We start from the raw sequence: 16701 nt of genomic DNA on the forward strand, positions 1-16701 counted from the left end.
GAATCACTTATTAATAATAGTGATAAGGAGGGACAATTTCATATTATGGGCAGAACCATCAAGAAGAATCATACCCTTATTCTGCTATGTCACACCAAGAGAAAGGCAAAAGGGTATTTATGAATTACATAATACCTTTTAACATCTAGAAAATGCAGAATGTAGAAGCTGTACATGAAGATTTGAATTTTACAGCAGATGCATAATGCAGATATAAAACAGATAGCACTGCACAGCTTTTCTTTTTTTATGGAGCTTTATTCAAGCACGCAAGAGAACAATTCACCCTACAGAATACATTTTATTTACGCTTTTATTATATTTGTTTAAACCATTAGACTGTAAACCCTTCAAAAGTTGAGCAACATTTGCTGAAATTGGCACCGTTATATGGTCAGATACTGCCCTGCTGGAAAGAGGCATTTTATAACTGGGACAGATCCCAAAGATTGTAATTTCAGAAGTAAATTTTGTTTGCTTCTCCAGATCAAAGATCAGTGTGCCACAATCGAAGAGGACCTCATTCAGTACAGCAACTGGACAAGATAAGAATTCCTCTGCAAAGACAAAAAATGGGATAGGCAGCTTGCACAAAATTAAGGTTAAAGAAATTTAAAACAGCAAAAAGCAGTGTCAAGAGATTTATAAGCATGCTTAAAAACATATGGGTTATTAATTTATTAAAATTAAACAAATGTTGAAGACAGAAGTCGGAATGCATGAAGTTAATTTACCACAACATTTCAGGAAAATTTATGGGCTCAAAAGCTTGGAAGAATTCAAACATTCCAGCAGTCATGAGACAGTAAGAAAAACAGATGCATATCCTAATGACAGATGACTCTTTTCATATAAAGCTGCTCTTCTGGACAGTACCGAAATCTTACAGAGTACCTGAAAGCAGGCTTGTCAGATAGGAAACGTGGATTAAAATCTTTGAAAAACTTTAGAAGTGCAAAATACAGTAACTTGATGATTTTCCACGTAATTTTTCACAAGACAATAAAGAAGGTATTTTTAAGCCCTTGAGCTACAAGTGCCAATTATTTTGTGCAAGCTTTTCCTGCAGGGGAGGGGGAAAAAAAGCAGCAAATCATTAAATCTGGTTTGAATTAAGTCATTCTTAAACTGTAGATACAAGTTCTATTCTAGCATAAATTCGTAACGCTGTCAAAAGGGACTATTTCACCCACTCAAGTTCGTTAACCCCCCTAACCCAGCAGCCATACTAAAAATAGCTATCATAAATAATCGGTTTTCAGTCAAATCAGTTCTCTACTTCTGCTTACCACATAGTTACAGTAACACCAGTGCCAGCACAAAAGCAGAAAAAATGATGAACAGTTGGATGCAGACTACGGGTTTATACTGAGGCAAAGTCATCACACCACAGTCCCACCAGACAACTAACTACTGGAGAAATTGGATGTTCTGGCACAGCTACTTTGTTCTGACTAACTCCATGGAGATTACAGAGATGACACCACTACTGTTGTTTTCAAAGGACTTTTCTGTGCAACGAGCTCTGTAGATTAAGACATGACAGTCACTGAGTTTTTGCATGCTTTTGAGGGAGGGAAGAAGGAAGAGAGAAACTAGATGACTTTGCAAAATACATTGGAAATTAAAGGTTATTCTGATATAATTTGCATTTAATCTGAATATCATAAAGTCTGCATTAAATAAATGCAATTTTAGGAATGAGTCCTTAAGAAAGAAAAAAAAATGTAAAACACTAGCTTTGTTCAGCACATTCAGAATTGCTCTTCAAAGAGCAGCTATGTCAAACAGGGCATGAGAGCCTCTGCATTACTTGGAACTCAAATGCAGCTCTTCTAGGAAACCACTGAAGTACCAAGCCACTAAAGAGTAAGACAGACAGACTAAAAACTGACAAAATATTTTCTTCGGGGTTGTCCAAGTGATGATACCTTCATTTGGTCTTATAACCATCCCAAGTAAGACTAGCAAGAAAAGAGCAACAAAGGATACACAGGGACTAAAATTTCAACCAAGGCCAGAAAATTTGCAGAGGACTACAAGGTATGGAGGGCCAACTATTTCAGGCATAAGGAACTATCAACCTAATCAGTACAAAACAACCACCAAGATGCTGTTGCCCAGTCTAGACTCTGTGTCCTTATCTAGCAAGATGCACTGGTATAAACACCGACTGCTTCGCCTAACAAAAAGTAGTAGAAACATGCACACATTCTTAACGAACAGGAAAAACCACACGCACACTGTTCTATAGATCTGGAAAAAAACAGAAATTCTGTGGAAATCCATACAGCTAATGCTAATTTCAAACTATTTGGTTTGTAATGCTTAAAGAACTCTATCTACAGCTCTCCCAGTTTAAAGGAAAAAGCTCTTTAGATCTCATTATAAAGTTTCTCTCCTTTTTGTTGGGAAAGTTCTCTGCTTAAAATGGCATCAAGAGATGAAGTCAAGAAAATTCAGTGGTTAGAATACAATGCAATTACTATGCAGTCTAACAATACATTCAGGTTCCCCCCACATCACATAACCCTACTTCGAAGAACTAAGGGAGGACCTTTCCCATGATAAAGCAAAAAAAGTTCAAGGTAATTGTATACATAAAGAATGAAACTTTAAAAGTCCAGCTTGTTTAGAGCTTCATCAGCTTACTGCTCAAATTTGCTTCTACCTCCTCAGTGAACCAAGTCCTCTCTTCCACATTTGCTATAAATTAAAATGACTTCTATCAAAAGAAAAATAGCTAAGCAAGTGTGGTCATATAAAAATAAAGTAATTTAGAAACCACCTCACAGAAATGAACTTAGATCACAGTTGATTGCACTGGACAATGAAACAAGTATTATATCGCTCTGGCCTAGAAATAGGGCCATTAAAAGTCAGTTTTGCAATTATTTCATGCAATGATCAGTTTTTGCCCCTCCTCCCTTACAGCTACCTTTCACTACTGCCAGCCTAATCCTTAAATACAAAAGGACAATGTTGCAGACATTTCCAGTAATGCAAGTTAGAAAGTACTCCTTTTATCTCCCTCTATTTAGAGGGGACATTTCTGATTTGTCATTGCTTCCTCCTGACATGCCAGGACTTAATTCTGCCCAGAACTGCAGCAGTACAGTGAATTCCCAACCAGTTATCAGAGGCCCGATAAATAGCTTCTATTTCAGTAGCACTCGATAACCTTAAATCGCAGATTAAACTTCTGCCTGTATCACAGCAGTGAGTAACCCAAATCCTTGGTCACAAGAGTTCCCAGTTCCAGACTGGTAATATCAGTATTAGGCCAGCAGGAAAAACAACAGGAGGGGGAGGAAAAATAATATTAAGTCAGGAATATTTGCATACGTTGCAGTAACCACAGTGACTTCAAATATCACAGATGACTATGAGCTTTACTGTCCCCAAGGTTTAGGGAATATAGTTTAGACACAATTTAACGGGTAAGAGATTCTGAACCTTTAAGCATAAAGTTTGTTCTTTCCCTAACCAAAGTTTTTCCAAAGCATTTGTTTTAAATTTAGGAATTGTTAGATGACTGAAATTACAGATTATTAGATGAAGCAGTCTTTCCATAATTACTGATTAAACCAATGTTTTATTTAAGATATTTTATTTAATGTTTATCTAACTTGTCTAAGACAAGGAGATTAAATTCTTCAGCTCACTGGATTTGTATTCAATAGATAAAATAGTGGAGTAAAACATTCTGGAGTTTAAGAAACCACCAGCCTTCAACCACTTTATAACAAAATTCAGTTTTCATTTCTTGCAGGGAAAACAGTTTAGACTTCTTGAACTTCAAATAGATTTCTACTTCTAATATTCAAAGTCACTAAAGCTTTATTTTCCAAATCTTCCTGAATATTGGTGAGTAGCATGCTCCAGTACTTCATTGCTCTCACTTCCAAAAAATCAGTTGAAAAATACCATACAAAGCCACTCCAATATTCTCCCAGCCTTATTCATCAACAATATAGTTCTAAGAATCACAACTGCAAATATATATCAAATTACTAGGGGAGCACCAATTTCGATAAGACAGGACTTGTACTTGCAAATGGTGACCATTTGTCAGAAGTGCAATTAGATTAATTTGAGGATTGAGGGCTTCCTTTTCATGAATAGCACAGATAAGACACAAGCCACGAAAACAAACCTAAACAGACATTCAATTTTTTCCATTAAAAAAAATCCCTCTAAATTATGAGTGATTCATTTCTGGGGAAAAAAAAAAAAGTCTATTTGCTGCTACAGCAACTTACAGTTTATATGCGTTTTAGATTTGATCTTACCAAGCTAAGTATAAAGCCTCAACTTCAAAGTAAGCCATAAACCAAATTTAGCTTTTGGGGGAATGCACATTAGATCTATTTCCAATGTAATCATATGAATCAGAAGGAGCTTAAGCTTTTGCATCACGTAAATACACATTTTCTCCTGAAAAGATCAAAGTTTGTCTAGATATGTAGCACATTCTAGGATCATATTCAGAACAATTCCTCTCCTTTCTTTTACCCAAGACACAAAACAAGTTAACATAGTTCAACTTCATAACTGATGCACCTTGCCAAGTATACTTTAAAATCAAGAAAATTAGATTGAGGCTTACATTCTTACGTATCTTAAACCAGAAATAAAAATGTGTGGTATAAAAGCCAAATTTCAGCACCACCATTTTCAAATTAAGATTTGGGGTTTTTTGCAATTATATACAGATCAATACAGCCAGACCACAGAAGTTATTTTTCTGGGTAAGTTCCATCTCTGCCTCAATTTTATTTTGTGCTTTTAAACACACACTATAAGCCTGTTTGTCTTCATGTAACTACCACTGTAGATCATAGACTACTTTGACAATACAGGACCATCCAAGGTGAGCAGTCAACATCCTCCACCATTGTATTTTGGAAAAGGTCAAGTCTGTTGCAAAAATAATTAGAAGAACATAATGGCAAGCATCTGTGTGAATCTTCTATGTTATATTTTGGAAGTATAACAAATTTATTGGGATATATTTCCTTAATACCCATGCAAAAAACTTTTATGAAGGCCAAGAAGTAGCTTTACATCTTCCATGTTTTCACAATATTGCAACAACGCTCTTATAAGTCATAATAGAACTAGTATTTCCACTCAAAAGAGAAATGCACAGAAAACGAGACTAAGCGATGACACGAATTCAAAACGTAAGCCATAAACACATCTTGTAACAGTCATCAGCACTGCAACCTCACACTTAATAAAGAGTTCACCCCAAAAGACACGATTAGTGTCTATAAAGGAATTTAAAGCTAACTCTGAAATCTTACATTTAAGCTCTGTGTTTAATTTGTTGTGGAGAGTTTAAATCTGTTTGTTAATCTCAAATATGGAACTTTTTCACCAAAATTCCACGGAAAGTGACACCTGCTTCTCGACGGAACTCTTTACAGTATTAGCTTTCCTTTCAAACCTAAAGGAGTCTCACCAACAACAGAACTCTACTCATGGAATCCAAAAAAAAACACCCAAAAATACTGATACTGGAATTCTGCTCCCTCCCAAAGCTACGCTATGGATTAATTCCTAATTTGCAGACAATGTAAATACATTCATGATAAAGGGTAAAACATATCCCAAACCAACATTACTTTCACATTTAGTGGTTTTCAGACAGATATCTTTTCAGAAGCCAAAAAAAAAAAAATAGAAACAGCAATCTGTCACGGAAGAGAGGGGTAGGAACAACTTCTTACTCAAATACAAGTTTCAAAGTTAGAAGAAGCTAGTAAATTGCTATTTAAATAGTTACCATAAGATCCAAATGCTGCTTAAACTAAGTAGCTACAGAAAAGCATTTAGGAAGAATATGGTTAGTGTACTAATTATAGCTTTGGTTTTCTTCAGACTCTCTCCCACAGCTTGAAGTAACAATATGAACCCAGTAGCCAGTCTGAGGAGAAAAGCCAAAGAGGACTGAGAAAACATCATCAGACCCAAAACAACCAGCTCACAATTTTTATCCATTATGAAGATCATACCATTTTCCAGGAATTACAGAATACACTAGCAGAGCAGCAAGCTCCATTAACCCAAATTTGCTTTTGCAATTCAAATTCCAACATACCAAATTCTGTTCTCAAATATACTGCTGTGCTCTTTGATTTATATCAATCCAAGAAATAATTTCTTAAAAGATCGTGCATACTGAGTTTCAAATAATGACTGCAATGGCAACTTTTTCTAATGGTGACTAACCACTTAACATCTCCAGTGCTCCTTCCTCTCCCCTAACAATAATGAGAATATTATTAGATTCAGACCAGACTATTATAACCCACCACTTCTGCAAAATTCTATGGGCTCTAGTCAAAAAAAGAAAAGCTATATTCATTTTTAGAGTTCTGTATTAACACGTTATTAAAACAAGTACTTACTTTGAAAGTTAAGAAAATATCGACCTCTAGAGAACTTCTCACTGAATCAGTGCTGAATATACCTCTTACCTTACAGAAAATGCTTGATCATATTTAAAAAAAAACGCAGCTAAAACTAACAGTGCATTTTAACAGCGATGTTCTAAAGAGAAGATGATTTTACATTTTTACATAAGAAGCTATATATTTTACCATTAAAAAATATCATGACTGTACATGCTGTCTTGTAATTCAGCAATACAATTATCACAAGGAAAACATGTTCTGTCTGAAACTGTTTTACTCATTAAACAAGTAATCAGATATCAGGAGCTAGAAATTCTTCATTAAGCTTGCAAGAGCCATATACAGAACAAATGAGCCATGACCTGATGTTGTTAACATCTGTCTTGAAACTTTGACATTCTTCATGTTCCCCCAAAACATCAACCCAGAAAAGGCTGAACAATTAGATTAATACAGATTTTCTCAACTTAAGCACTCCACGGAACTAAATCAGATTAGCAGTTTACCTTCATCCTTCAGCTAATGAAAAAATTCTGTTGAAATTCTCCTAAATAATGACTATATTTTAACTGGAGCTTGAAGAAATTTTTTCTCATAGTATAGCACATGTGCTTGTATCTGGAAAGAAACTTAGCTATTAAGAGCTATCAAACTTGTAATGCCAATGTATGGAATGAACAACTTCATAATTTTGGGATCTTTCTCACCCTTTTACCCCTCACCTTTTCTCTTCTCACATTAGGGAAGCAAACAGTATTACTGAAGTAATCAGTTCATAGGTTACTTTTTTATATAGAGGTATTTAGACTTGAAAGCATTCAATTTCAGGTTTCAGAGAAAAAGTCTAAGGCTACAGATGTGATGTAAGCAGAGGAGAATACCTCTCAGGACATTAAATTTTCTAGAACCACCTAGAAAAGCCACACAAACAAAAAATTACTTTCCACGGGACACCGAAAAAAGATGCAAAATTGTGAATATATGTAGGGTCTACCCAAATCCAAAACTATTGGAGATGGCGCCTGCAACTACTAAAGAGAACAGTGTCAGCAGAATCATTAAGACTTCTAACATACGGGTGGATGAGCACAGTCCACCCTGCTAGAAAAAGCTCTAAAGCACACTTTGCTGGTCAAGTGTTGGTACTCCTGACCAGCCGAAAACATTCTCAAATTCAGGCAAATTTTCCGTTAAAATGACTCCACCTATCGCTGTATGTACAAAGGAGAGGGCTGAAGAATTATAGATGGCACTTCAGTGGCAGGGCACTTACAGAAGTGATTAAAGCTATTTTCTACGAGATTTGAAACTGCAGTCCTGAAATATCACTAAGACCATAACAAATTAGTACCTTCATCTAGTTAAGGAACTAGAGTTTCTGGGGGGGAAGATGAGAGAAAAGAGAGGAGAAAAAAGAAACTTCATTAGTCATGACTGATCTCAGCTCAAAGATGATATTCCTTAACACATAGGCTCCTAAACCATTTTATAGCTGCACCCATCAGGATAGTTACCTTCATGTAGCAATAGGAAAAACTCACAAGGTAGGAGGAGAAACTCAAAATTCTATGTTCCACAGGCCACAAATTCTGTGTTTTTCTGTTACAGAAAAGACAGAAAATACAGTAGCTGTAACTGAAGGTATTTTCAGTTTTTTGGAAATTGTACCAACTCCAGTCAACAGTTAGTTACATGTGATCTCAGTATCTTCTTGCTAGTGCAGCATAATACATAGATCTGAAAACACAGGAGAGTGTACCAATATTTCAGAGCATTAAAAAAAAAAAAAAAAAAAAAGACAGCAGTAAATGGTTAGTTAGACTAAGTAGAAACTCATTGTCTTATCCTCTTAATTTAAAATATTTTTTTAAAATTCTTTCTTTAGAAGGCTACGATTCATTCATAATTTAGCAGGTTTTTGTTTTGTTTTGTTTTAAACCTGCTTCACTTCTCCTGGTTTGATGGAAACCAAAAATCAACAAAAACGCACAAGATCAGCTGAAAACATAACAAATCAACTAGGTTTTTCTTTGTGCCAATATACTTTCTAGAAAGAAAACACAGCACCACATAAGATGTCAAACTGGAAAAGACTAGGATTACTAGAATAACTGATCCACAGTGAAATGGATAAAAGCATAAAAATGGATTGCAGTGAAAAAGTGACTATCAACTAGAAGGAGCCTATTAAGGAAACTCAATTAGCTTCAAAACAAATCTTATTTTATATTCTTATTAATGACCTTAGCACAAGAAATAATTGCATGCCAGTGAAAAAAAAAAAATAATGTCAAATCTAGGAAAGATTCTAATCCTTCTCTGAATAGTTGTCACACAGGAAGACCTGAGCAGTAGAAATGGGGTGCAACATCCTAGCAAAGGTGCACGACTAGCAAAGTAACAGTAAAAATTCTTCTGAATTTCTGAAGTAGGAATTCAGCTGTTTAAAATAGTGACAGAAAGGCCTGAACGCATTAGCCAACTACAAGATGAGTCACAAATCTGATGCAATCACAAGAAAACATGATCCTAGGATATGGTAATTCAGCATTTCCCAGTAGAAAGGGGTACATGGCTACCACTGTGCAGAGCACAATACTCCACTGCTATCTAAAAGCAATCAATTTAAGCCAGAGCAGGTACAAAAGGGGCTATTAAAAAGAACAAGATGCGAGGTGTTTCCCTCAGAATGCAATTAAATAACTTTCACCAAAAAAAAAGTTCTAACAGGTGTTTTATTACCTTATATAAACAGTTTGTTCCCTTATTGTCTAAAAAGGGGGGCATAAACTGAGCTGATCTTTTTGTACAGCACACTGGAGATGAGAACGAAGCTCAAGTCTTTCTCAGCGCATATCAAACTACAAGCTATGCAAGCAAGTACCGGCATACGAAAGGAACGGTGCGGGGGAACCTTTAGGCTGGTCCCTCGTGGAAAAACCAGGGAGAAGCAGTCTCCCCGCATGGCTCCGCTCCGTCAGAGAGGAGCTGCAAAGCAGCAAGGAAGCGAGCCGACCGTAGAAGTTTCAGACAACTTGCTGGGTTGAACATTTTCCAAGTTGGACAGGCTGAAGCCTCTCAGAACATTGCTGCCTCTGCTGAGGCAAAGTGCCTCTGGAAAAGCCAGATGTTCCAAGAACAAATTTGCTCTTGGACCAATTTTCTTTCCAAAGGCACAGCCTTCCCCAAAACACAGACTGAACTAAGTCTAGTTCATAGCTAGACTGACTCGTTCTGTTCCACCCACAGAGTTTTTAAATAAACATGCTGCTAGTAGCCACAACCCAGTGGAGGGCAATTCAAACAGTCTGAAAAACACGCGAACTATTTTCCAGCAGATTTAAGGACAATCCTCATTTTACATTTGGAATGGTTTACATTTGCAAACGTACAAATGATTGTAGCACTGGTAAAACAGCCAAAGCCTGGATTCAGCACTAGCTAATCCTCCAGTACTGTCACCAAACAAAACAGAAAAGATACTAAGGTTCATCAGGAAAAAAAAAAAAACTCTTACATTAAAAAAAAAAAAAAAAAAAAAAAAGTTTTCAGAGAGCTTTCTGGCTGTGTTCTGGTTTAGGATGCCAGTTTTTCTTTAATTTTATGAAAAAGGACATTCAATAGGTGACTTCAGTGTTCCGTAGCTCAGAACACAAGACAAGTATCTATCAGTTAAGATAAGTAGATCCTCTGAACTGCAGGGATTAGAAATTTGTATTTCATAGCTTTATTTTATTTTACATTTAAAGCCACACAATTACTTAAGAAGTGCTTTTAAAACACATTTAGCTAACACTGAACACGGGTAATCTATTTTGTTGCTCTTCTAAAAACATTTTGCTAGCCATAATGCAGCAGTAGTAAGCATGCTCCCAATGACAAGCAAAAATATTAAAATAGTACTCCTGCACATATTATGCAGGAGTCCCTTTTCCACTTCAAGGTGGAAGTGGTTTCTTCCTACTTATTCTTGTAAATAACCTTATTTAAACTATGGCATAACCAGAATTCCCAGTGCCCCTTCAGAAAAGCATAATTCTGATCCATGTATTAAAGACCAAGACTTTTAGCTGTACCTGTATATTAATCCTGTAGCATGTTATAGTCCTTCACCAGCAGTTTTAAGATTTCCATCAGCACTCCCTCCCAAATTTTCCCCCTATATTTTTCTCTCCTTTTGACAATCTCATCTTAAGTCTGAGGTCAGACTCTTCCCTTTCCACTTTGGATCACATTTAAGTCCTCTCCTAGAACATGGGAAATGAAAAATTAGCGCACATCAAGCAAAAAACCTAAAGTTTACAGGATGCTTTCATCATGACACTACCCAATATTCTCACTATAAGCCAGAAGAAAACACATAAATATTAGGAACAATACTCCTCAGACCAAGGTCAACATGCTAGAGAATAACCCCATAGCTGGAATTATTGAACACAGCTTAAAACCTGTCCCAATTATTTTTATTGGATGATAAGCACTTTCAAACACTGTCTTTAAGAAGTCACGTGCAAGGTCATACACTTGTAAAACGCCAGCCAGGAATCATATCATGGAAGGCAATGACATTAAGGACTTTGGGCAGCACTGCAGCTACCACGTCAACATTAATTTCTCATAAGTCTGTGGCAAAAGGACTAAGCCTTGGGAAGGGGTATTGAAGAGAGATGCAGTTTTATCTTTTTGTATTGCGCTCAGTGAGATCAAAAGCAGATTGTCACCCTTCCATTCAGCCACCACGTTTTAATATGATTTTGGAAACCAGAAACACCACTGACAAACTACACGAATTATCACAGTCCTGAAAGAAATGCATTACTGCACAAGTTTAGTCTTTTTAATAGGGAAAAAATGACTTAACTATCAACAAAGACTAACAAGTAAAGAGGTTCCATTCTTTTCCGTATCTAACCAAGCAAAGGTAGTAAGAGATGTAATGATTAGAAGTTGTAGTCAGAAAACTTTTGGCAAAGTATTACTTGCTTTTAGGTTACGGAGATAATTCATGAAATTAACAACTAAAAAACAAGGCAACTCTTTGGACTTGTTGAAACATATCTTTAGGTGACCTACTCTCAACCAAAAAGGTCATAAAATTCAACGCAACCTATCCCTACGCCGATTTCTGCGGCAGCCCGCCACAGCTAAGGTGTCCGAACGGCGTGTTTCCGGGAGCCCTCCGGATCTGCGGCGCCGAGGGCGACGTATCGAAGAGCACACATCTAGATCCTACCACGGCCACTCCAAGCTTTCGTCCCCGCAGCACGGGTATTTCACAGGTCACCTCCTCACGCCCAAGGTGCACCCATCCCAAACGGGATCCTCAGTGCCAGATCGCAGCTGGGTCGCTGTCAAGGCTGCACTACCGCAGCCCCCTCCCTCGAAGCCACGGGGCAGGCCGGGCCAGCACGGCCGCCCCTGCGGCCGCCAGCGTTTTGGGGGCCAAATCCCCCCCCGCAAAACCCACCAGCAGCCTCCCCCCCGACACGCTCACACACACACAAAATCCACCCCCCCCCCGAACCTGGCAGCGAGCCCCCACAGCATCTATCAAGCCTGGGGGCAGCCTCTCCCCCACACCTGGGGGGCTCCTTCTCCCCCCCCCCAACCTGGGGGCCACAACACCCCCCCACACTCCTCCACCCCAGCAGCCAGGCCCTGCCGCACCCCCCAAACTGCCTCGTCCGACCTTGCTGACCCGCCCCTCCCCCGCTCCCCCCTCTCCCCCCCCTCACAGGCCCCACGACCCCCCTGCCCCCCAAGCCCCACTCCCCGCCCTTCCCCCACTCCTCGTTCCCCCTCCCCACGACCCCACAACCTGCCCCCACCCCGCAGGCACACGCCCCTCCCCCACTCCCTGCCCCCCCACGACCCGCCCCTCCCCCACTCCCTGCCCCCCACAGACCCCACGATTCGCCCCCCCCCCCCCCCCGCTCAGCACCCCCACGGGCTGCCCCACGGGCTGCCCCACGGCCCGCCCCTCCCCCACACCGAGGAGCCAGGCCCGGCCCCAGCGCCCCTCGGCCAGGCCCGGCCAGGCCCGGCGCGGCCAGGCCAGGCCCGGCGCGGCCCGGCGGCTCCCGCAGCGCTGCGGCGCGGCGCGGCACTCACTCGGGCAGGTAGGTGGAGGAGAAGCTGCTCCAGCGGTGCAGGGTGTAGCCCAGCACTCGGCTCTCGCCGCCCGCCGCCGCCGCCGGCCCTGCCGCCGCCATCTTGTTGTCAGCAGCGCCCGCCGCGGCGCCCGGCAGCGACCGCGAGCGCGGGGCGGGGCCAGAGCCCTTAAAGGGGCCGCGCCGCCGCGGGGGGGGGGAGAGGTGGGGACCACCGGGAGCGCGGGTGGGTCTCAGCGCGGCCGGGCCGTGGGGGCCGAATGGAGGGCAACAGGTCACGGGTGGGGGGGTCTCTGCAGGGGCCACGCCATGGGGCACAGTGCGGGCTGTGGGTCTCCAGTAGGGTGCGTAGCCATGGGAGCCATGCCATGGGACGGAAAGGGTACTGTGGGTCACTAGTGGGTGCATGAGCCGTGGAGGCCACGCCATGGGGCAGTGCAGGTACCATAGATCACCAGTGGGTGCGTGGGTCACTAGTGGCATGTAATGGCCATGGGGTCCCTGTGGGGGCCACACTGTGGGTCACCAGTAGGTGTGTGGGCTGTGGGGTTCCGTGGGAGACGCATGGGCCATGGGGTCCTCATGGGGGCTATGCTGTGGGGCACATGGGCTATGGGGGTCACGCTGTGGGTCTCTAGTGGGGTGCCAGTGCTGTGGAGTCTCCATGAGGGCCATGCTGTGGGTCACCAGAGACACATAAGGGCTATGGGGTCTCCACGAGGGCCACGCTTGGGGTACCTGTGGGTGCATGGGCTGTGGGGTCCCCATGGGAGTCACATCTTGGGTCACCAGTGGGTGCGTAGGCCATGAGGTGCCTGTGGGGGTGACACCATGGGTCTCCAGTGGGTCACATGGGCTGTGGAGTCCCTATAGTGGCCACACCATGGGTCACCAGTAGATGCATGGGCTGTGGGGTCCCTGTGGGGGTGGTGCCATGCGTCAGCAGTGGGCACACGGGCTGTGGGGTCCTTGTGGGGGCCACGCCATGGGTCACCAGTGGGCACGTGGGCGATGGGGTCACTGTCGGGGCCATGCCATGGGGCACATGGGCCGTGGGCCCTCATGGGGCCCACGCTGTGCATCACCAGTGGGCGCATGGGCCATGGGGTGCCCATGGGGGCCACATCGTGGGTCACCAGTGGGGTGTGCGGGGTCCCCGTGGGGGCCACGCCGCGAGTCTCCACCACTTTGCTGCGGCCACCAATTAACCCGACTAACTCTAAGCGTAGCAGGGGCGTTGGGGGGCGATTTTCACGCCGATTCCTGGCGACCCGGCGCCGGGAGTAAAACCCTAGAATAATATTTTGGAGCAGGATAATCCCTCCCTCAGCCCTTACATGTCACCTGTTTTCAATCCCCCAGGCAAAGCGCCGCTGCACGGACCTAACTGGGACCTAACTGGGACCTAACTGGGACCTGACAGCGCCTTTTCCGTCCCAGAATAACCGCGAGTTGTAAGCCGGCCCGTGGGGCCGGAGCCGCTGGCGTTCAGCGCGGAGAGGGGGCGAATGACACCGGAGCAGGATTTCACGGCGACGGGTATCGCGAGGCGTCGCAGTCGTTTGGCCCTGCTCGGTTTTATTAGCGAAATATTTGACCGCGTGTTTTTATACTTCAGAAGGAGTGCCGAAAGGAAAAGACTTGTTTTGACACTTATTACGCCGTGTTGAAACGCTGGATTTTTTTTTCCTTAGATGGATTAAGGCACTTAAATATAAACGGGAGTAAATAGATAAAAAGCAAAGAAAAAAATCTAAAATTGATTTAAAGAAGCCTGTCTTTCAGGTCGCATGACACGAACAACCTCGGAGCGTCCCAAACGGTTGCACCGAGCAAACCGGCAGCAAATCTGCCTCCTTTTTTTTTTCTTTTTTCTTTTTTTCTTTTTTGCCCCCTTTTTATTCGTTGGCACGCTGTCGTTTCTGCCCGGCGGCCGATGGATCGCTGCATGGATTTACCGGAGTCGCGTGGTTCACTGGCCGTCCCTTAGGCAAGCAATCGGAAATGGAGCGTCGGGGGCTAGAATTAGCCAGAAGAGGGTTTTTCCTTGTTTTTTTTTTTTTTTCCCCTTACTCTGTGCCGCACGGAGGGATGGCCGGAAAGGCAGGACCGCGGGAAGAACCAGCGCCCGTTTCCCACGCCTCCTGCGTCCTCTTATTTGATAACTCGCAGAGCCGTCCTGGCTGGAAAAGCAGGTGTTTTTAGACAGGCATCTCCAGGAGGGGGTATTACAGTCTTTTTCTGCTTTCTTAATTATTTTTTAATATATATTTTTTAAGGGACCTGTAGAAGGGAGATGGTTTCACGTACAACAAGGTTAACATGGATGGGGAAGGTTTGGGATGTCGCCGCGACGCCTCTGGGCTGCTCGGGGACGGAGAGGCGATATTTCAAGGCCAGGGAAAGATTAAAAAAAAAAAAGGCGAACAAACAGATGTGGGTTGGAAATGACAGATTGGAGAGTTATTATCGGGCAGGACAGAGAGATGCCTGACTAGATTAAATTAACACAAGGATTTATTTATTTATTTGTTTATTTTTTCCCGACCCCTTTATTTTAGGAGGGAGAGTTGGCACGCCGCAACGAAACCTGGCTGCCGGTGAAAAACTCGCTCAGCAGCTGCAAAGGCTGAGCGTGGACCCCGTTTTCTCCCTGAGGGCTTGCTTTTTTATGCCTTTTTTTTTTTTTTTTTTGCTTTTTTCCCCCACCTACCACAGGAGTAATAGTTTGCTAAGGATCTCGCTAGTAATGCATTACCCACCCCAGAATAAGAGGCGCTGCATCAGAGCCGGGAGCCGAGAGCACCTCTCGTCGATGCCAAAATCCAGCCTGCGCGTGAAATTTGAGGAATTGAGAGCAAACAGCAGGCAAAGGTCTCACGGCTCGATGCGAGGGGAAAATGCCCCCGGGATCCCGTCGCTGCTCCCGTCGAGACCCAGGCAGACACAGCAACGCTGTCCCTGAACCAGCTTATTTTCATCACGCTTTTGACGACAGGGATCAAATGGCAGTGAAATCTGCAGCTGGGACATGTCCGGATCATCTTTACTGCCCCGCAGCACAGGATTGCGGCGGGGGAAGCAAAGCGGCCCTGAACCGTGCTGCCAGACCCCCATCCTCCTGTTTTTTGGGGTTCAGTGTGCCCCACTGAGCTCGTCACATCCTGCCCTTGGCTGCTGCCGGCAGGGTTGTAAGAGGAGGTCAGGAAACGCCACTGCTCAGACCTGCTCTCCTAGTCCATAGTTGTGTTGTGCCAAGGCAATGCCGCATCCGCAGGACTTAAGGGGTCCAGTGACACCGCTGCTGCCTCATGCCACCTCCAGCCATGGCTTGACCGTGTGGCTTTGGAGAATCACAGAGCGGTTGAGGTTGGAAGGGTCCTCTGGAGATCCTCTAGTCCATGAAGCTCATGAGAAACCCCAAGGAGGGCAGTTGTGCAGCAGCCAGCATGCAGAGGAGAGGAAGCTCTGGATGGGAAGCAAGAGCTCTTCTAGCAGCACAAACGGGTCCCTGGGGCATCAGGGAGGATGAGAAGGTGGCTGGACGGCACCCTGGATGGTAGCTGGCGCTGCTGGGAGAGGCCAGGGCGACCCCATGAGACGTGTCTCATGCGGCTCTGCCAGGACGCCAGGCGCACACAGGTGCCAACATGTAAATTTTGCTTGTCTCGCAACTTGGCCGTGGGCAGCTGGGGGATATTTCAAGCCCACGTAGGCAGTCGGGGTCAGGGACGCAACAAGCACGTGGTTCAGAATGGAAACAAGTTGCGTGGAAGAGCTGGGTGACCGCCAAAAAAAGCAGAAAGCAACTCAAACAGTAATGTGGCACGCAGCCGTAGCAGCGAGACCATGGGCCAGCCGGATCTCACGTTATGGTCCCGAGCGGATCAGCTGTTGGAAAAGAGACCACTGAAGACACACCGGAGGAAACGGCACTGGCAGCACAGGCCACCGCGTGTTTCCTTCCAGAGCAGGATGGAGCCAAGGACATTAGGCAGAGCTGCAACGTTTGGGGGCCCTCTGCAACCTCAGGGTGTTGTTCTAACCTGGTCCCAGGGGGCTGTGAGTCACGGTGGATGGGATAAACCCTCCTGCTTGCCATGCACAGCACCTGGGAGACATCTTCCAGAGCCAAACACTTGTTGCCTTCCAGAGCAGTTTCAGAGAAA

General features: G+C 43.7%; 1 protein-coding gene across 2 annotated transcripts in view; it reads right to left on the minus strand.

Moving 5' to 3' along the window:
* The window catches only part of MKLN1 (muskelin 1), a 98247-nt gene extending 85588 nt beyond the window's left edge, over positions 1–12659 (minus strand). The window contains exon 1 of one of the 2 annotated variants that reach the window (XM_062580431.1): positions 12534–12659. In XM_062580431.1, the coding sequence (XP_062436415.1) occupies positions 12534–12634 (101 nt within the window). In that variant the 5' untranslated portion in view covers positions 12635–12659. The remainder of the gene's footprint in view (positions 1–12533) is intronic. The other variant, XM_062580440.1, reaches the window with a different exon arrangement.
* Between the last annotated feature and the right edge of the window lie 4042 nt (positions 12660–16701).

This window comes from Rhea pennata, chromosome 1 (genome assembly GCF_028389875.1).
Source record: "Rhea pennata isolate bPtePen1 chromosome 1, bPtePen1.pri, whole genome shotgun sequence".
NCBI lineage: Eukaryota > Metazoa > Chordata > Aves > Rheiformes > Rheidae > Rhea > Rhea pennata.